The sequence below is a fragment of the Ascaphus truei genome, chromosome 19, assembly GCF_040206685.1.
Source record: "Ascaphus truei isolate aAscTru1 chromosome 19, aAscTru1.hap1, whole genome shotgun sequence".
NCBI lineage: Eukaryota > Metazoa > Chordata > Amphibia > Anura > Ascaphidae > Ascaphus > Ascaphus truei.
The window spans coordinates 35,633,181-35,655,892 of NC_134501.1; the positions used below are offsets into that span (position 1 = coordinate 35,633,181).

The window sequence follows — 22,712 nt, forward strand, 5'->3', positions numbered from 1 at the left end:
CAGGGGGGGAGAATGATGTGAGGTGCAGGGGAGGAGAATGATGTGAGGTGCAGGGGGGGTGGGGTGTGTGTGGTGTGCAGGGGGGTATTGTGTGTTTGATGTGGAGAGGGAGTATTATGTGTGTGGGTGAGGGGGAGAGATGGGTGTATGAGAGATAGATGGGGAGTATCGCAAAGGTTGATAGTGAGGGGTTCTGGGGGAGATATGAGGATGATGATGAGGGGTGCTGGGGGAGATATATGAGGATGATGATGAGAGGTGCTGGAGGAGAGATGATGATGATGATGATGATGATGATGATGATGATGATGATGATGATGATGATTTTACCCGTGCGGCCCAAATTTTTTTTCCTTGGAGCAGTTCGGCCCTTCTCGCTTTACGAGTTGTGCAGGCCTGTTGTAGGCCCTAAAAGGTTCGCAGGCCCTAGGCACTGTGCCTAGTCGGCCTAATGTATAAAGAGGCCCTGTGTGTGTGTGTGTGTGTGTGTGTGTGTGTGTGTGTGTGTGTGTATATATATATATATATATATATATATATATATATATATATATATATATATTTATATACATACATACACACATACTTACATATATACATACACACACACTTTATATTATAGTTGTGGGTGAATATTTTGAGCATTCCTTGTGGAGACGCAAGTGATCAATGATTAGTATACTCCAGTACAGTATATTTAGGATGAGGTATCCCATATTTAATGATGTTGATCATTCTGTATGTGGTATAACGATTTGTAGACATATATGTATATTCCTAAACAAAGTGCAGCTTAAGTATGGTTAAGTATGGTATGCTGGTTCTCCAAACAATTATTAACATTGAAGTGGTCTGCAACATCAAAAAGTTTGAGATTAACTCCTCCCTTAATTACTCCAATGATAAAAGATACTCCACACACTGCTCAGTGATGCAATCAGAGCATTGTGAATGCAACGCACATTTACGCAAGTAGACGCAAAGATGTGACCAGAATCGCTGTTTTCGGCGCCGTGACCAAAACAACGTGGTGGGGGGAAGCAACGATTGCACTGCGGGGGGTCCGTTCCTTTTAGCGTTAATTCTCCCGAGACAAAATCAGCGCGGCCACGGGGCCCCAAGCGTAGGGTGACCAGATGTTGAAAATGAAAAACTAGGACACTTTTTTTTTTTTACATAACAGTTTATTTATTGTAGTACACTTATACTTTACTACCATTAATCCTTGTTACGTGTGTGTGTGTGTGTGTGTGTGTGTGTGTGTGTGTGTGTGTGTGTGTGTGTGTGTGTGTGTGTGTGTGTGTGTGTGTGTGTGTGTGTGTGTGTGTGTGTGTGTGTGTGTGTGTGTGTGTGTGTGTGTCGGATGACCTCACTAATCAAACAAAAAAAAAACCCAGATGTGAATGATTCTGAACCCATTAACCAGTGTCAGAATGCCCCCTCTTCACAATTTCTAAAGCAGCAATCCCGCCTGGGATCTTACCTGATCCGCAGTCCCTCAAGGTACTATACTGGAGGGGAGGTGTTCCCTACCTGTCTTCCAATGTCTCCCGCGTGAAACTTGAGTCAGATCTGGAAGAAAGCAGGATAGGTTACTTTGGTGTAGGTATACGGCAGTTAAGATAAGACAGGGAGGGAGGGTGAGGGAGGGTGAGGGAGGGAGGGTGAGGGTGGGAGGGTGAGGGAGGGTGGGAGGGTGAGGGAGGGTGGGAGGGTGAGGGAGGGTGGGAGGGTGAGGGAGACAGGGAGGGTGGGAGGGTGAGGGAGACAGGGTGGGAGGGTGAGGGAGACAGGGAGGGAGGGTGAGGGAGACAGGGAGGGTGGGAGAGGGAGGGAGGGATGGAGAGGGAGACAGGGAGGGTGAGAGAGGGAGACAGGGAGGGTGGGAGAGGGAGACAGGGAGGGTGGGAGAGGGAGACAGGGAGGGAGGGAGACACACACAGAGATACACACACACACACACACACAGAGAGATACACACACACACAGAGATACACACACACACACACACTTGTACACACACACACACACACACACTGGTACACACACACACACTGGTACACACACACACACACACACAGGTACACACACACACACACACACTGGTACACACACACACACACACACTGGTACACACACACACACACACACACACACTGGTACACACACACACACACACACTGGTACACACACACACACACAAACACACACTGGTACACACACTGGTACACATTGATACACACACACACACACACACTGGTACACACACACACACTGGTACGCACACACACACACACACACACAGCCAGGACAGGAGGCAAAGGCACAAAAACCCACCTCCTATCCCCCCGGGCGGGCAGAGGGGGGGAGACACTGCGCAGCCGACAGAGGAGCCAGGAGCGGGCAGAGACACACACCACGTGTGCTCTGCAGAAGGAAGCGGAAGTCCCGCCCCCGGCACCCTCTGACCTGCAGCCAATCCCCTGCGACCCTGCCGGCATTCTAAGTCCCGCCCCCGGCAACCATTCATTCATTCTACAGGCTCAGCATTCTAAGTCCCGCCCCCCGGCAAGCATTCATTCAACATGGAAAAAAACTTACCTGCTCTCGCACGGCATCCTCCTCACCGCCACCGCATACCGGGGCCAAAATCCGGGACACACAGGGAACCGGGACAGGACACAAAAAAACGGGACTGTCCCGGCAAAAGGGGGACAAATGGTCACCCTACCCAAGCGATATCACCGCCTGGAACCGTAAGACCGGTCACATCTGAACACACATTTGTACGTTTGGCTGGTCTTTAGCTATTTTCCTACAATGCATTGCCCTTCAATCATTTCACAAACGCTTGACGTGGCTTTTCAATCACCATGTTCGTCAAAATGTTAGCCCTAGAAAGCAACATAAATCTTCATAAAATGTGTGTCCTGTGTATGAATGTCGTTATGTGACATGATACATGACGCATGGTTATCGTTTGAAAAGCTGTTCGAGTGTCGGGTTGAATACCCGATTGGTACAATTTAAATTAAAACCGAATGATGTGTACTTTGTATGTAGAACTAGTATTCGTAAGTATCAATTATTTGTGTAATATGAATTATAATAGTCGTGCTGTGAAATGAATACATTGTGCTAACCTATATAATGAAAAGTCCTCGCTGTGTCAAATACATTGGTATATACCAACTTCATTCTGTGCGGACAATATAAACAGGCTTTTAAGGGTTTACGCCAGGTTCAACTTGGTGAAAGATTTTGACGCACATTGTACCTTATTTTCGGCGCACAGACACACATTTTTTAGTACATCCCATCTGTACAGCCAGCGCGTTGCCTGTGTGCCCAGCGCGTTGCCGGAGCACCAGCGCGTTGCCTTTCTGTGCGCCCAGCCTGTTGCCTTTCTGTGCGCCCAGCGCGTTTCATTTCTGTGTGCCCAGCGCATTTCATTTCTGTGCGCCCAGCGCATTTCATTTCTGTGCGCCCAGTGCGTTTCATGTCACTAAAATATATTTTTTACGTTTAAGGCGCGTGTTTAGGTTAGTACGTAGGCGCACACAAGCGCAATTACATTTCATATTTCCCTGTGTCAATTTTATGCCAAAAGTGCTGTATGAGACGCTTAGTACATGACTTTGCTCTAGCACTGCTCTTTCCGTGTTATACAAGAGATTGGGGTGATAATTGCTGAAAGAGCGGCTCAGTGAGTAAAGACACAGAGTGGGGACCCTGGTTTAAATCCCAGTGTCCGCTCCTTGTGACCTTGGGTCACTTTATCTCCCTGTGCCTCAGGCACCAAAAACATAGATTGTAACAGGGACTCGTGCCTCCAAAAATTCCATTTACAGCGCTGCATACACTGGTCAGTGCTATCCAATAAAAAACATGTACAGCGAGTCCTCTGTATCTGACGTCCCGCTATCCGTCGGATGCGTTATCCGACGCCACATAATGCAGTCCGTTGGACGCATTAACCAATGCCGGACCCGCTTATCCGATTGTCACCGCCACCGATTAACATTGATCCGCAATCCGACAGTCCATTAACAGACAGCGGTTTGCGGGACACATTCCGGCGGAAAAGCGAGGACCGCCTGTATACTAAAAATGATTGCATAAGAACAATGGGTCCCTGGAATAAAGAGCTTGCAATCTAAGGCTGGGTCCATACAGATTTCGTCCGAGCGGAGGTGTGCGCCTGCGTGACATCACCCGTGTGAAGCGGGTGCATTTTCTGGCCATGCTAGATACGCCGTGGGGGCGTGTCTAGGGGCGTCACTGAGCTGGTTCGCCCTCATAGGGTGAACCGCTCACGTGACCTGCTGTCGCGCTGAGAAATCAGTTTCAACTGATTGCGCGTGCCCCCTCCTGCTGCAGCGCGGCCTATGGGCGCAAGCAATGCCTTAATGCAATGTGATCATGCCCCGCGCGGTCTGCGGCAGCATGGACTTGGCCTAATGTTAATACAAGAGACACAGGGTCAAAGAGAGAGCACACACAACATTAACATAACATGTCTCCAGCCTTCCTGCAGCATTACACAAAAAAGCAACATAGTAATCCAATTTGTAACACGTCCCTCCTCTTCTGGAAAGGACAGCAAATGCAGTGTGTCTGTTTATTTAGCTGAAGCAATAAGGCTGCTGAGCAGACATATGTCACAGGGCACATTGTGGCGACTCACGCTTTGTCCTTGCCTCAGTGACAATGCTACAAGTTGTCATTAGCACAGGGGTTCTCAATTCCAGTCCTTCAGCACAGGTGGCTCAATCAGTGGCTGAGTCTGCTGAAGCAGGGATATCCTGCAAAAATAACCTGCTGGGGTGTCTTGAGGACTGGAGTTGACAACCCCTGCTTTACAGGATGAGAACACCATTCCTCAATGGCCACCGAGAGGTCAGGTTTTCAGGATATCTCTGCTTCAGCACAGGTGGCTCAATCAGCCCCTGCTTCAGCACTGATTGAGACACCTGTGCTGAAGCAGAGATATCCTGAACACCTGACCTGTTGGGGGGGTGGGGTGGGCTTGAGGACTGGAGTTGAGAATCCCGGCATTAGCAGATTTCAATCTAACACACACTAACTGGAATGCAGCAGATGATCTTCGCAGTTAACACAGCCAGACATGGCCAAATGATGACAGGCTTACTTCATCACTCCTACGGTGAATATTAAACATGGCCTCTAGTGGCTTTATGCTATACTTGAAAAGGCAGCAAATCATGCTCAAGCCACTGTTTTCTCTCCAGTGCGGCTATGATAATCATGCCACATCAAGCACATCCTATTTCAAAGGGAGAGAGAGAATCCGGACACCCTCTTGTTGGTTAGACTGTTGAGTATTCATCAAAAACAAAAAGCTACCATGGCCCTAATCTAATATGCTGTGAAGACATCTTCACTGTGCTTGCGAAGAATTAAGCTCCATTCATTTGCATGAGACTCAAATCTTCTCAAGCGCCGGGAAGACATCCTATAAACATAAATGCCCTTCTCACAATTTGTAATGTGCCTGTATTGACAAAATGATAAGAGCAAGGTGGGATATGCCAAGATATAATAAAGGCTCGGTAGGGATGATAACTAAAGTGGGCCAGATCCCTCATATCTGTGACAGAGTTTAATCTACACTACATTATATCAAAGTGGGGAGGCTGAGGGTTTCCTAATAGGCTGCTGTATTAATCGTTGTATACATAACAAAGAAAACAACAGGAACAAAGGAGGGAGTATGGGGGTATGAGACCTTTTATTGGACCAACAAGTAGTATATATGTTACAAGCTTCCCAATCTCTCAGGGTCCTTCATCGGGTATGGCAGGAACCCAGGAACACAATATTATATACAGTGTGTGTAAGAGGGGGATCTGGTTATAATGGATGTTGAGAGGAACATTCACCTGAATGTATCCATTGTAACCAGATCCCCCTCTTACACACACTGTATATAATATTGTGTTTCTGTATTCCTGCCATACCCGATGAGGGACCCTGAGAGGTTGGAAAGCTTGTAACATAACTACTTATTGGTCCAATAAAAAGGTCTCCACCCCCTACTCCCTCCTTTGTTACTGTATGGAAGAAAGGACCGGCACGGCGACCCACCCTTCTTTGCCAATAAAACAATAAGAATTCTCATGTTGATTCGTTAAAAAGCAGCACTTCCCGCCACCAACCTTCACACTTGACGACAAATGTGTCTATTAGAACTCAATCAAGCAAAGTGAAACGACATTGAACTAATTTAGCACTCATTGGTCTGGTACCAATTCTCAGCAGCAGGGATCTACTGGACCATGAGGTTCAGGACTAAGTGAAACCCCCTCACCTTCTGCAAGAGCTCATCAAGTTTCTTCTGCTGGTTATCAAAGTCTCTCCTTGGCACCACATCCCCGTAGTCAGCTTTCATTGTGCTCAGTTCAATCTGAGTCTGCATGAGATCCGTGCGCGCCATCTTTAATGCCAACGCTAAGGTCACGGGGTCTTCCCCATGTTCATCTACAAATGAAAAAAGGTCATGATAGTTCTCATACTCAAGTACAACACACTTATATTAATGATTTAATAGGAACAGCTTCAGCGGCTAAGTGATCGTTCAAAGCTTTCAGGATCAGTTGCTTCCCTACCTCTCCAAAATGTGCTTTATTTTCTCCTTCTCTGCCCATCCACAGGCTTCCCTGGTCTGATTTGGATTTACACTCCCTTCCTTAATCTCACTTGTTCAGTCATTACCTCAATTCTGTATAAAATGGGGGTGGGCTTGAAAGATGTAGTTCCACAGAAATGTACACTCACATTTTCAAGAAAGATAAACAAGCATACAATCCCAAAATGGAATCCTTTGTGGTTGTTCTCTCAGTGGTGTGGCTTGAATTTAGAATCCTTTTGGGATTGTATGCTTGTTTATCTTTCTTGAAAATGTGAGTATACATTTCTGTGGAAGGTAAAGCATAGGAGAAATAGTAACAATCCCCTAACTGGTGCCCGTATCTGTTTGCTGTATCTGTATCTGTTTGCTTCGATGTTTATTTAATAAATACCTTTTATTTGGACATCAGCCTCCAGCCCTATCTCTCGCTGTGATCAGCCCTACACCCGATTTTTTGCCAGATTTCTGTGGAACTATATCTTTCCAGCCCTTCCGCATTTTATACAGAATTCCACTATTTTGTATTTTTTCTTCTTTTTTATGCACTTACCGGTCATCTGTGCTCCTCACACTCTTCATCATCACCACTACTAAGAACCAAAGAGGAAGGTTCATCGTGGGTTGAAGCAGCAGTTATCGGTTATAAATCTATTGTTTATTTTACTTCACCTGTTTATACATCACAATTATTTGTCACATTCATTGCACTATTTATGTATTATTTATTGCCATTTGGCATCTTCCTTCACTAAAAACTATCACTGGAGCGCTGGGTGAATCTTTGTTCACTACCTCAATTCACATAGAAACATTGACAGCTCAGTCCGCCTTGTCTGCCTATTTTCCCACCTGTTGTAAATCCCCCTTACTTGATCATTGGTTTTCTTCCTTGTATACTATTATCTTATGCAAATCCCAAACATTGTTGAATTCCCTTACTGTATTAGCCTCTACCACCTCTTCTGGGTGGGGGGAGGGGGGGGAGTATTTCATGAATCCACCACCCTTTCCGTGAAGATGCACGTCCTTACATTTACCATCAGCCTGCGACCCTTCAGATTCAGAGCAGGGCCTTGTGTTCTTGATTGACTTAACTATCTGAGGGTCGTTAAGGAGGGTGTCGTTTAGTTTCCATTTATATGTGGAGCTCTTTACGAAGGGGCGTGATCTGACCATGTGATTGGGCCTATGTTTGAGTGGGAGGATGCCTGGAGAACATTATTGGTGCCCAGAAAGTAGTCAATCCGCGAGTAAGACTGATGAGGAGCGGAGAAGAACGTGTAGTCCCTCTGACCTAGGTGCTGGGTCCTCCATATATCCACGAGGGAGAAACTTTGTAAGATTTCTCTGAATTTTTTGGCCTTTTTCTGGGTTTGGGCAGTATGGGGGGTTGTAGGTAATGTGGATTTGTCGTGGTCTGGGGAAAGGACCATATTAAAATCCCCCACCACGAGAAGTGAGGAGAGAGAAATTTGGTCCAGAGAATAGAGTAGGTTTTGGAGAAATTTAACTTGTTTTTCGTTGGGGGCGTATACATTAATGATGGAGATAGGAGATCCCGACAGGGTGCCCTGCAGGACTAGGTATCTCCCCTCCGGGTCACGTGTTATCTTTGTCGGGGCGAAAGGGACGTTGTTTCTAATCAGAACGGCAACTCCCCTTTTCTTACTGGGGGAGGATGCGAAGAAAGCTTGGGGGAAAGCGTTCTTGAACGTATTAGGGGGCTCAGACGAGTTAAAGTGGGTTTCTTGGATGCAGACAATGTCTCCTTTGTTTTTTTTTAAGTTCTTGAAGTGCTAGTTTACGTTTTCTAACTGAGTTGAGGCCCTTCACATTAAGGGAGATAATTTTAATTGACGACATTAGATAAGCATTTTGCTCCCAGAGTTAAGAACTCTGGTCCCCGTTTGGATCCCATGTCGGGGGTAAGTGGGCCCTCTGTGAGGAGGGTCTGGGGGGGCTCATGTAGTCCCTGTTGGGACCCATAAGGGTGGGAGAGACCGGAGAGTGGGGGTGTGAGTGGGGGGGGGGGGATGGAGGACACATGAGGGGGAGAAGGAATGTGGGCTTTAAGGGAGCCCAAGAGAGGTTTCCTTGGTCACCGTAGTGATAAAGGAAGGGGGTTCGAAATCCCTGGAGAACTTCTCGGGGCGCCAAACATGGGGCGAGACCAGGAATCAAGGTCCAACACCCTCCTAGTTTGATGCGTGTAGAGAGTGTGCCTGTAGCAGGGGTGTGCCTGTAGCAGGGTGGGGGGGGGGGGATAGCGCAACAGATATGGAAACATTTCTAAGCATCAATATTGGTGAAATGGGATGTGTTGGGGGGTTGGGTGTGGGGGGGGGGTAGGCGGGGATTAGGTATTAGGTAGGGAGGGGGGAAACCTGGAACTTTGGGCAGTCAACCAACTTAGGACGGATCAATAGTAATCCCTCTCGGCAGACAGCCCTCTTGACTGCAGGTAGGGGGGGTTATTATGTGAGGCCCCGGGGAGAGGGGGGCACTTACGGGGGAATAGGAGTAGGAGGGGGGGGGGGGGGGCGGAGGAGAGGGTGAAGGGGGGGGAACGGGGGAGGGGGGGAAGGGTTTTGCTCCAGTGCTCGGCTCTTTGCATGGAGCTTGAGAGTCCGACAGAGTCGGAGAATCTGGGGGTTAACAGGTGTCTGGGGCAGCTGGGTGGCAGTGGGGGAGAAGGTGGTTCTTCAGCTGCGTGGTAGATCAGGCAGCAGCCATAGCTTCTGAGGTGGTACTGGAGGCGCTCAGCATGGTCTCTGGCTGGCTATGCATTCTGATGCTCGGGGGGTATCCGAGGGGTCCGGTCTTGCAGCGGTGCGGGGGGGTCGGTCTTCATCCCGCGGGGGGGGGGGAGGGAATCCCCAGGGCTTTCAGAAAATCCCTAGAGTCCTCAGAGGCCGAGATGGTAAAATGGCGGCCGTTGCGGAGCACAACTAGCTTGAAAGGAAAGCCCCATCGATATTTGACCCCCGGTCGCGGAGGTAACTTGTAAGGGGTTTCATTTCTCTCCTTTTAGCTATAGTGATCGTGGAGAGGTCACTAAAGATTTGTATATCCGAATCTTCTATTTGTATACTGCGCAGATCTCTGGAGGCCTCCATGATCTTCTCTTTTGTGGTGTATGCATGTAGTTTCACAACGACATCTCTGTGGCTGTTTGGGTCCGTCGGCTTTGGGCCCAGGGCTCGGTGCGCCCGGTCCATTAGGAGCACGAGCTCGTGCTCGGTCAGATCTGGGACTAGCTGCAGAAATGCCTTGCGCAGGTAAGTCTGGAGATCCTCGTGGGAGACAGCTTCAGGGATATTTCTGAGGCGGATATTTTGTCTCCCCTCTCTATTTTCAAGGTCTTCCAGAGCGTTTTGTAAGTCACTTATTGCTTCCCCACACCTGGTCACCTCATCTTGGGTCGATGTCTGGGTAGTGAGGATTCCATCCATTTTAGTCTCTAATTCGCCCGTCCTTTTGGAGAGGGATCCTAGGTCTGAATGTATTCCCTCCAAAGCCGTCTCGAGATCTTCCTGGACCCCTCTCCTCATCTTTAGGAACAAGGACTCAAAGAATTCTTTATTTAGTCCTTGTTGGTCTGGGTCAAATTGCTCCTGGAGCGCGTTCAGCGCGGCGTGCTCCGGCTCTTCGCCGCCATCTTGGAGCTCAGGACTCGGCTCTGCCTGTGTGGCGCGGGGGTAAAGAACTTCGTGCCCGGGTTTTGGGCTTTTTTTGCCTTCCCCGCCATGTCCTCAACCTTGGGTGAAGTGTTGGGAGCTTGTTTCGAGCAGTTTTTAGTGGGGGTAAGTGCTTTTTCTGATGAATTTCTTCGGAGGGTGTCGGGACCTCTTCTCCTAGTCAGCCATCTGTGGTGATGTCACCGGAAGTCTCCGGACTTTGTGTTCTTATATTACTCTCTCTGAAATATGCTTCACTCCTGCACCTCGTTAAAACCCTTTATCATACCCCCCTTCTCTCTTCTCTCCCCAAGCTGTATATATTAAGGTCTTTTAGTCCTTCCTACATTTTATGATGGGGACCATGCACCATTTCAGTATCCCGTCATTGCACAATCTCCTATTTATTTACACTGACGTCCTACCGGAGATATGGTCTTTCACTTAACCCCATACAAACATCATTACTCCAGAACATACACACAGAGCTACATAAATAACCACAAACACACATGAGTCTGAAGAAAGACACCCAAGCACACACGAGTCTGAAGGAAGACACCCAAGCACACATACATACACGAGTCTGAAGGAAGACACCTAAGCACACACACTCCCGAGTCTGAAGGAAGACACCCAAGCACACAAACTCCCGAGTCTGAAGGAAGACACCCAAGCAAGCCGAGCTTGAGGCTTAATGAATCAACATGTGGTTTCTTTTAAAACCCTTACATATTGTGTATTGAACACAACACCATTCATACGAAAATGATGTCACATAAAATAGCAGAAATTGAAAAGGGTCGGAAGTAAAAATGGTGTAGAAAAAGCAGTGGTACCGTGCCTGTCAATTTCTGTATTTGTTAAACTTTGGGGGGAAACTAATTAATACAGAAAGGGAGAGGAAAGCCAAATAACACATTCAGGTTTACTTCACTAGAAAGTGGATCTGTAAATCAAAAAGTACTCCCGGGCTCTACACTGCAAACGGACTGGCATGAAACTAGCCCATTTGCAGCACAGCGAGTAGCTGATCTTCAACCCATGGACTTCCTGAAAACCTGACCTGTTGGTAGTCCTTGAGGACTGGAGTGTTTGCCACCCTGTGCTTGAATGTCCATGGCTGCAGACACTACACGACCAAAAGAGGCATTCATTCACAGGAATCGCACATAGAGCTAACACTCCTGCTTAAAGGTGCAATTCCACGTAGCTGGCTAAACAAAGAACCTTTTGTTAACTATCTAATTGACTTCCTTAAGTCTAATTGACTTCTGTAACTGTGAAACAAGCAAATATTTGGCTAGTTCTGTTGTTTTTTTATTTTTTATTTCTTTAACAAAAATGGCAGGGAATATTAAGTATGTTAATCAGGGGTTAACGTTGGTTAGAAATTATGTTAAAAAATACAAGATATTGTGTTTATGACAAGTCAAGACCCTTCCTGCGTCTGTGCTCATCTACAAAGAGTTTTAATTGGGGGGGGGGGAGGGGGTCGGGTATCAATGATGGCCCCACTAAAAGTGAAATGTGTGGTTTAGAAGGCTGGGGATGATAGCCAGATCCTGGGCTGTCAGCCTCTAAGTAAACTGTAACATTCTTGAGATGGGTCCTGTGCATCCCAGGGAGAGGTGACAAAACAGCACATCACTTTGTGGGGGACTATATGAAATATAAGAAATTATGGGCCTGACAGCAATTCATAAGAGTAACGAATGGATATCTGTCACCGTTGCTATTAGAACAAATCAAATCATACCACACACTTCTTGGGTAAGGCTGCGGGCATGGTGATTGCGACAGCGCGCAGGAGGGCGCGCGGTGCGATCACATATATGTGCCTCTATGAGGCCGTCTATAGAGCGCGTCAACACGCATGAGAGCAGAGGCGCCGGCGCTCGCAATATAGGAGGAAACAGAAAAACCTGTTTTCACTCGCAGTGGCCAGGCGGCAGCTGGGTCACGTGAGCGGTTCGCCCTATGAGGGCGAACCAGCTCCGTGACGTCACGGCCACGCCCCCGACACGCCTCCCACAGATCTCTCCTGCTGCAGGCGGCGGGGAGAAGCAGAGTGAACGCTGGCGCCCTCTCCAGCGTTAACCATGGCCGCAGCCTTAGAGGTGTAAAAGGCAGATAACCGTTTCTCCTGCGAAAATAGATGTTAGGCTGTCACATTTTATATGTAGGCTTGCGTGTCCAGTACACCGACATAACGGTGAAGGTGGCTTCTGTCTAAGTATCAGAGAAATGAAGATATGAGGCCTTTCATATATTTAGGCAGACTTTAAATATCACAAAACATTTTTTTTTTCTTCTAAGTCATAAAACTGTTAACCCAGAAGCCGATTTACAATGGGGGGTGGGTCTTGTGTGTGTTTCAATGCAAGAAGGTCTGGGCATAAATGTTGCCATGTTTGAATAGAAAATCAGAATTCAACAGAGGTGTGTTTTGGGATCAAAACATGTGAATTCTCTTCTACTCCAGTGACCTCTCTGGGACAGAACCTATGACATATGGTAACATACTGTATAGGGATTTCTGCTTATGTTTTCTCCTTTTATTTTAAGAAACTAGTCTGCATTTATTGTAACTGAATGTTCTTGTAATAAACTTTTTTTCTGTAACTTAAGCACTGTATTCTTATATATGTATTAAAATAAAACCTTTAGTAATTGATGCTTTGGGCTATGAAAGAACTGTTTCCACGCTTTGTAGAGAGCATTTACATTTTTGGACACATTTTGCTACAACAGATTTTTGTGTATAGCTTAGTTTTTCTTTAATAAACAGGGACCTTAGATCCTGGCAGATAATTACATATTTTATTTGCATATTTCTTGGGTGATGGAAGCGTATAGATATGATTGCAATCGAGTGAGGGGTAAGTATTAACTATTTGAAAGTACCTTGCGGAGGCAAAAAGCGAGCTGGCTAGAAGCTGTGTGTATTAACCCTGATTGCATATCTAAGTCACATGCTCGCTTGTGTGCTGTCCGTGACAGATGGTATATTGGGACGAATTGAGGGGAGATATTGTTCATTTGAGGAACCATTGTGGAAGGTGAAAAGTGGGCCAGCTAGAGAGCTGTGTATTAACCCTTGTCCCGTATGCAGGTCACATGCTCACAGGTGTGCCGTACGTGACAAATTCACTACAAATTGCATTTTTAAGAGGCCTCTGAACAGGGGAGTGTTTGTCAATCAAGTGTTTTAGCCCACCCTGTCCTTATCAGAGAGCCAATCAAGGGAAGGGAAGGGGGCAAGAGGGGAACTTCATCTGTACAATGTGAAAGAACTTACCATGAACTTTGGACAACGTTATGTCCTCTTGCTGATACTTCAGCTCATTAATATCTGCAATGAGGAGCTTACGAGCATCACACTCATTCCTGTATAGTAAATATTCATGTGCCAACTCTTTTTGCAACTTGGACACCTGTGGAATAGAGCAAGGAGGGATGTGAGAGACTAGTACAGGTGTGGCCAACTCCCGTCCTCAAGGCCCACCAACAGGTAAGGTTTTAAGGATATCCCTGCTTCAGCACAGGTGGCTCAATCAACGATAATTTCCAACGTTTAGTTATTTGATTTACTTAAGCAAATTCAAAAATAAAACAGTGAAACAAATAATCTGTGTCGTCCCTTTCCCTGCACATGTATGATATGGTATAACTCAACACACAGCAGTAACCCTCATAAAAATTGAAGAGGGGCTTTCTGCGAAGGTATGTTAGCCAGCAGAATCAGTAGCAGTGCTGATTAATCTAACTCCATTCCCAGGAAGCTTCATTGGCCGGGCGAAACTGGTGGCAAGTCAGCTTGGCCTGCAAGTGACCATAACTGGCCTGCCTTTGGAAGACAGCAGACTGCTATTTCGTGGACAGTCTTTATGGCCTACTCCGATTGCTCCAATAAGTGATTTATTGACTGGTAAGAGCACTTTTCGAGCACGTTTGTTATTCAGAGAGCTCAGATAACATGACAAACTCGCTTGAAAACTGCTTCTTCCCGATCGATAGCGCCCTTGCTCAGAGAAACCGAGTGGTAGCTCCAAAAATACTCAAACTTGCATTTATTTATTTTTTTAAAGTAACTGCTATTCAGGTAGCTCCCATATGCACATAGTGGCTGCAACTCGCAGATTCTGATCTCGCCACCTGAAGGGTGGCAAGATCGGGTTCGCGATGTGCATATAAAGAAGAAAAATGAATTATTACTACATTGGATTGAAGCCGGTGGTCTCCGGAGCTGACCCACATTTATACCATCTCTGGGCAAACCCTCCCTTCAATCCTATGTACTAAAAATACATTTACAGTCAGCTACATTGCCTTAGTGGCTACCCGCTAAGATAATGAAGGGGTTAAATAGCAGTGCCCGGTTTGTTGGTGGTAGAAGGGCTGGGTAAAAATTGCAGTTGCCCCAGGATGGGTGGTTAGGTCTAGCGGGAGGGTTGCAGGGGAGTTTTGTGCGATAGAAATGTATATGTTATACTAATGTATTTGAGTCTACTGCGATTACGTGAAGGTGAGTAACAAAGGCGCAAACGGCTATAAGTGCATATAAACCAGTAAATGTGTTGAAATATATAATAATACACATAGGAAAATAATCCAATAGTGTATAAAGGGTTAGGGTTAGGCTCACCGCCTCCCATCAGTCTGCTTCCTTCCACTGCTCGTGGGATGTGTGTTGAGACCGTTTCTGCTCTGTTGCGTCCGTCACGAGCAGTGGAAGGAAGCAGACTGATGGGAGGCGGTGAGCGGTGCGGTGACCCATCTATTCACTATGGAGTGATATATGCCTGTATTTTATCTGCACATTGTAAGTGCGCGTTTTATATTTTTTACATAAAGACATAGTTTATTATATTGATCTGCACTATGTAGTCTTTCCATTTCTCCCAACATCTTATTCCACCAACAGAAAAAATACTGTGCGCTACTATCTAACTAACTAACCTAAAAATAAAATATATGACTATATATAATATATAATATACAGTGCAGTGACTAAACCAAATAAATGTGTGGAAAAGAATAAACCACAACTCCCACAGTGAGGTATATAGAAAATAAATAAATGATATCACATAACCGTGTTGCTGTTAAGGGCGTCTGCTGCTATAAACACAGGGGGTGGCTCAGCACCCCACACACTCTAAGAAAATGGAAACAAAAGAAAACAGCGCACAACGCCAAATAGTGAAGCAAATTTTACAATATATTATCAATTAAAGGGGTAATAAATCTGCGTACATAATAAAGGTTGGTAAAGTGCATTTAGTGTGTTTCACACTGATTACCACTCGGCAGCTGTTGTCAGGAGAGTCTGGTGCTTGCTTCTCTCAGGTAGTGCCACTCCGTTGGTTCTGGGGCAGGGTTCTTCTCTGGACTTCTCATCCGTCGGTACTTTGCTCCCAAGGGAGTTTCCCTTTAAGCAACCAGGCTCCGCTGCAGGTATTGGTGCTCTTTACCAACCTTTATTATGTACGCAGATTTATTACCCCTTTAATTGATAATATATTGTAAAATTTGCTTCACTATTTGGCGTTGTGCGCTGTTTTCTTTTGTTTCCTTATTCCACCAATGTCTGTGCCATCGATGGGAGCCCTTGTCAGTACATATCCATCACACCCAACGGGTGCCTTTAATTCATCTGTATCCTGTGAGTAGGCTGCACATACGAGCCAAAAATATACAGTGGCGACACTGTTAATTCTAATACGGCTGTCACCGCGGTTAAAAAAAACCGCGGGCGCCGCGCGGCAGTACCCCGCCACGAACCGGGAAGGTTCGCGGCCGTTTTCCAGCGCCTCGGGCGCTTTCAATAGAAAGCGCCATAGCGCTTTCTACTGCGGGGCGGGATAGACCGGGCAACGTGCGGGGAGCGCGCACGCAACTTTCAACAACATACCCGTCACGTGCCCGGCCAGCTCCCGTCTTTAGTAAGACTAAGCTGTGCCGCAGCAGTATAGAGTGCCTTATCTCAGATACACTTACATCTGCACTTATATTGTTTGTTTTGTTTGTCTTTTTTTCCCCTTTATGCTCCCCCTGGATTGTTTGAGAGATTTGAGTCTATTGCACCATCTTTGGCTAATAGCACCTTTGCCCATTCCTGTGTGGTGTTGGTGGCAGAGGGGTGGATGAAGGGGGCAGTTGCCCTGGGCAGGGTGGTTAGGGCTTGCGGTGGTGGTTTACCTCTTCATTACCTTAGATGTTGTAACCGCAAAGGTAAGGGAGGAGTTAATCCTTCCAGGGAGGCATAAATCAACCTCCCTGGGGCAACTATAACCTTAAACCACCAACAAAACTGGGTAGTGGTGGTTAACCCCTTCATTACCTTAGCGGTTAGCCGCGAAGGTAATGAAGCTCTTTCTATATTAATAAAATATTACTGCAGCAGTAGGTCTCCGAAGCTGAACCTCATTAATTTCAGGTCCGGGGACCCCCTGCTTCCCGAGGAACAATCCCCATTATGGGGTGCCACAATGCAATTGCATGCAAATGAAAAGTCAAGCCATGTGATTATTCTGCATACATCATTCTTAATTAATACAGTAAAAATGCCAGATTTGTATCATATCAAATTGCATGCCGGTTTCAGGACATTATGCATTGGAATGGTCTTATGAATGATTAGGCCACACAGCGTACAGAAGCTTCAACACCTGAACGGTCTTTACGTGTACTTCTATATGGAATAAAGCTATCACCTTTAAGGCCATATCCCAGTTCTACTTTGATGTGGATTGTGATTACTTATTTATTTTTATTTTTTAAGGTCACCAAATTAATAACGGATAGTGGGTTCCAGCTCCCCCCACCCCCGAATCACTGGAAGAAACGGACTTACCTGAGCCTGCAAGGAGCTCTCCTCCTCCTTCATTTGGTAAATCACCTTAACTAGATTGAGCTTTTCCATTTTTAGAGTCTTGATTTCCAATAGTTCCACGTCTCGCATGGCCTGTATCTTCTGGTCACACCGCTCAGACACCGACACCAGCATTGCTTTTAAGGGTTCCAGAGCGCGGATCTGTTCTCTTTGGTGGGCTACAAAAAAACATTAGGGCCCAGATTCACTGAGTGCAGCTATGACACATGACCCTTTTGGGCCCTGAAGACACCTGTGCCTTCTGAAATTGGAAGGTGTCTTATGAAATAGCACTGCGTAGTATATATGGCCCTAAACATCTTGAAATGGCAAACTCATTAATAAACAGGGTCAGCAGACTTTTTACGGGATAAAGAAAGAGGGAGGTGTCAGATAATAAACAGAAAGTAAACATCTTATAGTCTTAAATGTAAGAGACAAGGAATATTTTGTAACTATTAGCTTACAATAACATAAGAGATCATGCAAAAATACTAAACACGAATATTTCATTCCCAGCAGATCCTTTATCTACAAATACTCACTTCTAGAACAATACATTTTCATATTATTCTGCCGACGCTTTTTACATATGAATTTTAAACCATCGATAGTAACAAAGGAGGGAGAAGGGGTATGATCCATTTATTGGACCAACAAGTAGTTAATATGTTACAAGCTTTCCAACCTCTCAGGGTCCTTCATCGGGTATGGCAGAAATACAGAAACACAATATTACATACAGTGTGTGTAAGAGGGATATCTGGTTGCAATGGATGTTGAGAGGACATGGGATATAAGATAAGGTAGAAACATAGATAAGAATTGATTAACAAGGAGTTTTGTCAGGCAAGCACATTAAATAATGAAAGGTGGTTCACTATTGATTTGTGTTTTCCAACTGAATGACATGTTAATCACTTTGTGTGTGTCTTTCATGACTAAAACGTCTTCACAGTATCAGATTCATTTGTTGTTGAGCATCAATGTAAAATGCAGCCTTGTGGCAGAAGGCACCTTCTGAAAGAGACCATGTAGCCTATTCCAGCCAATGGGCTGTGAGGTGTCTACCAACGCCAGATGGCGACTTGTGGTAGAATGACGCTTCTCTGTCTGACTCCTGTCTCCGGCTTCCCTCTACAACAGGTGTGGCCAACTTCAGTCCTCAAGGGTCACCAACAGGTCAGGTTTTCAGGATAGCCCTGCTTCAGCACAGGTGAAGTAGGATAGATAGATATAGATATATATAATACCGATCAACCTTAAAACTCATCTCTTAAATTAAATTAAACATCCCAATAGCCTGGACTCAAGGCTACTGTCCCACACCCACATTTCTCTCATAACAACCATTGTGGCCAAGCACTGCCATCTACAGCACTTATTCCCTCACCCGCTGTCTCTGTAACTCTCCCATCATACCACTTAGATTGTAAGCTCTCCGGGGCAGGGATTTCCTTTCCTATGGTCTGACTTTCCCCCGCTTATTGTATTATAATTCCCTGTACTGTATTGTCTTTGTGAAGCGCTGAGTACACTATCGACGCTATATAAATAATGATATACATACATACATACATACTGTATACGCAGTGCACACTGGTAGATAGAGTAGAGACAGGTCAGGACTGGCATATAATGGAATAGTAGAGACAGGTCGGAATGGGGGCAATTTCATTCTCTATGTCAGGGGAGAGCAAACTTTTTTAGCTGCACCCCATGTCTGCTCCTCCTCAGTCTCGCGTCCCCCTCCACTTGTTTGGGGGGGGTCAAATGCCGCCTCGGGGGTCACGTGACCCCATTGCCACGGAGACGGGTGTGTGACATCACTCCGCAGCGTCATTTGACGCCGCGTTGCCATGGCGACGGTCACAGCAAATCTCCAGAATCATGGTAAGTGAGTTGCAGAGGCCTCACGTGATCCCCCGGCCTTTAATTTAAATGCCCGGGAAAGAGCGCGGGACCTCTGCAAGCGCCTGCGCTCCCCCAAAAATATCTAGCGACCCCCACTTTGCGCACCGCTGCTCTAGGTATACCTATATAAAATATATATTGCAATTCAAATTTTTTTTTTAAGGCAATAGATAAGGGTGTTCATTTTAACACAACTGGAACGGATTAGCCGACTGGTACAGTTAAGTAGTATAAATTCTGATAGCTGGAAACGGATCAGATGGAGGTATACGCCTATATAGTTACTCAACAAACGAGTAAACTATAGAAGAACGTACTTGTAGTGAAGCTAACGGCAACTGGTCGAGATATATAGATATAGATATAGATATATATATATATATATATATATAAGAGAGAATGATATATATTCATTACACAGGGCCGCCGACAGCTTTCATGGGGCGCAGTGCCGGCCTTAGGGCAAAGCGGTTACCTTGGGCCCTGCACCTTTGGGGACCGCGTGCTCCCTCCTCCTCTCTGTGCTGGGATCCAAATTCCACCTGACAGGAGAAGGGAGAGCTGGAGGAGCGAGCTGGGGAGTCACAAACCAGCGCAGGACCGCACCGCTGCTCACCCCAAGGTTGGTAGGGAGGGGGGGAGGTTTCTGTAGCTCGGGGAGGTGTGTGTAGCTGGGGGAGGGCGGAGGTGTGTGGGAGGTCATCCTCCTGCAGCGTTGCTTTGCGTTGTTATGGCGATGTGACACGTTACCGTGACATCGTTGTGCCGTGACGGCATGACGCTGCAGGAGGAAGGCCCCGCTGCTGGCATGCTGCCTTGGGCCCCAGCAAAGGTAAGGCCGGCCCTGGGCCCAGGACTAGAGTTTCCACTGGGGCCCCCCATGTCAGCGGCCTTGCGAGTCCCCCCTCTTTCTCTTACACTTCCCCCTTCTATTTCTCTCCCCCTTCTCACACTACCCCATCCCCATGTATTTCTCCCCCTTCCCTTTCATATACCCCCTCTCCTCCTCCTTACTTAAATTTTTTTAAAGAAGCCAATTACACTGATACATTTATTAGTTTGATACTTTCTTTAAAATAAAAAAAACATTCTTGAAAAACGCAGGGCTTTTTGGCAGGGGGGGTATGGGTAAGGGGGGTGGAAAAGGTGAAAATAGGTATAGTGTAAGGTGGTGGGAAGGTATGGGTAAGGGAGGGGGGAGAAGGTATGGGTAAGGGAGGGGGAGAAGGTATGGGTAAGGGGGGACGAGGAAGAGGTATTGACTGAGGGGAGTTTCCCTTGGTATGGAGTGAAGGACTGGAGGAGGAAGCAGGAACACGTGGGTGGTGAGCCTGTGATGGCCTGCACTGCATGGAGGCTAAACGAGGGGGTCTGTGAAGGGACCTGCTACAACGCCCACAGAGGGGCCCTGTCAACGGACCACAGAGGGGGCCTGTCAACGGACCACAGAGGGGGCCTGCAGAGGGGCTGTGGAAAGGTTTGCACGGGGCCCTGGGAATGGGCCTGCAATGGCCCATGGAGGGGCCTTGAGACGGCTCACAAAGGGGCCCTTTGAAGGTTGTGAATACTGCTCAAATAGGTAGGGGGGGTCGATTTGTTATGAGCCAGAGGGAGGGGGATATTAAGGACCGGAGGGGGGGATGTTAAGGACCGGAGGGGCGATTATGTGCTGGAGGGGGGGGTTATTATAGTGAGGGGTGAGAGGGCAGCGCCGGCCCCTGGGGTGGTAGGACAGAGTAGAAATAAGCAGCTGCACAATCTGGAAGATTCAAACACGTTTTTTCCGCCTGTGCAGTTATTTATATCGGCTGCTAGTCCCCGCCCACCAGGAAGGCCCCGCCCACCAGGAAGGCCCCGCCCACCAGGAAGGCCCCACCCACCAGGAAGGTCCTGATTGGCTCCACAGCTAAGCTAGTCATGTGTGTTTCTTCTACTGACTCGTTGGTGGTATATATATTTATTATACATTAGAAGCCAACAGATAAGGGTGTTGTAACGATTATCTGAATTAACGTAACTGGTACTGTCAGACAAGTTAAACATATATATTCTTCTAATTTGTGACTGAAAGAAAGAGTAGGAGACAGGTCACATGGTGCTCCCGCTCTAACAAAAAAGTGCTCGGATTCCAGGGGTTTGGGATGTCGGATCTGGGCTCGTTCCTCTCTAATATTGTTCCATTCCACATCTTACTCCTGTACGTGAAGGTCCCAATCACATAACAGTAGCTAGCAGGATGTTTAGCCTCCTCTGTTTATTTTTTCACTAGCCTGCCAGTAACCACCCTGTCATCTCACTTTCATGTCCATTGTAACTACGTACTATCCCTGCACAATACTGTATATAATATCCCGTTTCTAGATCTCTGCTCTACCTGATGAAGAACCCCGAGAGATTCGAAAGGTCGTATGCACCATGTCAACTACCTGTTGGTCCGATAAAAGGTATCAGACTATCTACTCCTTCTCTCTCCATTGTTACTTAACTAAAAGGACACTGGGTTAGAGTAAAGCTCGAATTGTGCAAAGAACACCAGCAACAGTGCATGAAACAGATAAAATGTGTCAGCGGAAGTGCAACCGTATCTGCTCGATTACAAACAAAAACTGTTGATCTTTCCTTTCTAACGGGTACCCCTTCACATTGCTCTGCTCTCCTCTCCCCACAGCCCCCCGGAAAGGTCCTTGGACCCAAGAGAAAGCTCCTCTGAAAATCCCTGCTGCGATGGATAGAACAACGCAGCAGATACAGTAGAATGAGATGAATCTCTAATCTCAGAATCCCTAGTCTGATGATGCCACTTGGGAAGGAGAGCCCATAAGCAGTGAGCATGAGACAGGCAGGGGATTCTGGGAAAGAACATGGCAGCTACGGAGCAACAATCCTTAAAACGACCATACATCAATAGATTGTACGATGTTTTAGAAAATACATTTGGATACAATTTGTCATTGTAATCATAGAATGTATTTAGCACGAGGTGAACTGTGCTTGGTTAACATCTTTAATGTAGAAATATTCTTTGCTTACTGAAACCGTGTGTTCCTGTGCTATAAGTCAGCGGATCTCAACTTCAGTCCTCAGGACCTCCCAACAAGCCAGGTTTTAAGGATACCCCAGCTTCAGCACAGGTGGCTCAATCAGTGGCTCAGTCAAAGACTGAGCCACCTGTGCTGAAGCAGGGACTGATTGAGCCACCTGTGCTGAAGCAGAGACCGATTGAGTCATCTGTGCTGAAGCAGGGATACCCTGAAAACCTGACCTGTTAGGGGGGTCTTGAGAACTGGAGTTGAGAACCCCTGCTATAAGTGCTAAGGTCATATCAATATTGTATGTAAAAGTCTGATAACACTGCCATGTGGACACACAGAACAGCAATAAACACATGTACTGAGACTAGAACAAATGTGGGGTGTATTAAAATGCTTGCAATGTCCTTGTGACATTCAGTTAATGTCCCATGTGCCAGCACACGGAGGAAGGTAATAGCATGTTATACCATCTTTGCTTATATGTAGGGCTCATCACTCTTAGGAGGTTATTCATTCAACTGCTTTAGGGCCGATTTGAGTGCTATCCACAATTTACTGAA

General features: G+C 46.5%; 1 protein-coding gene across 6 annotated transcripts in view; it reads right to left on the bottom strand.

The window, feature by feature from the left end:
* Positions 1-22,712, bottom strand: part of TSNAXIP1 (translin associated factor X interacting protein 1) — a 93,669-nt gene that overhangs the window by 37,148 nt on the left and 33,809 nt on the right. For all 6 annotated transcript variants that reach the window (XM_075577133.1, XM_075577132.1, XM_075577136.1 and 3 more), the window contains exons 6-8: positions 17,189-17,385; positions 13,631-13,766; positions 6,332-6,501 (exon numbers count right to left, since the gene is read on the bottom strand). In XM_075577133.1, coding sequence (XP_075433248.1) covers positions 6,332-6,501; positions 13,631-13,766; positions 17,189-17,385 — 503 coding nt within the window. The remainder of the gene's footprint in view (positions 1-6,331; positions 6,502-13,630; positions 13,767-17,188; positions 17,386-22,712) is intronic.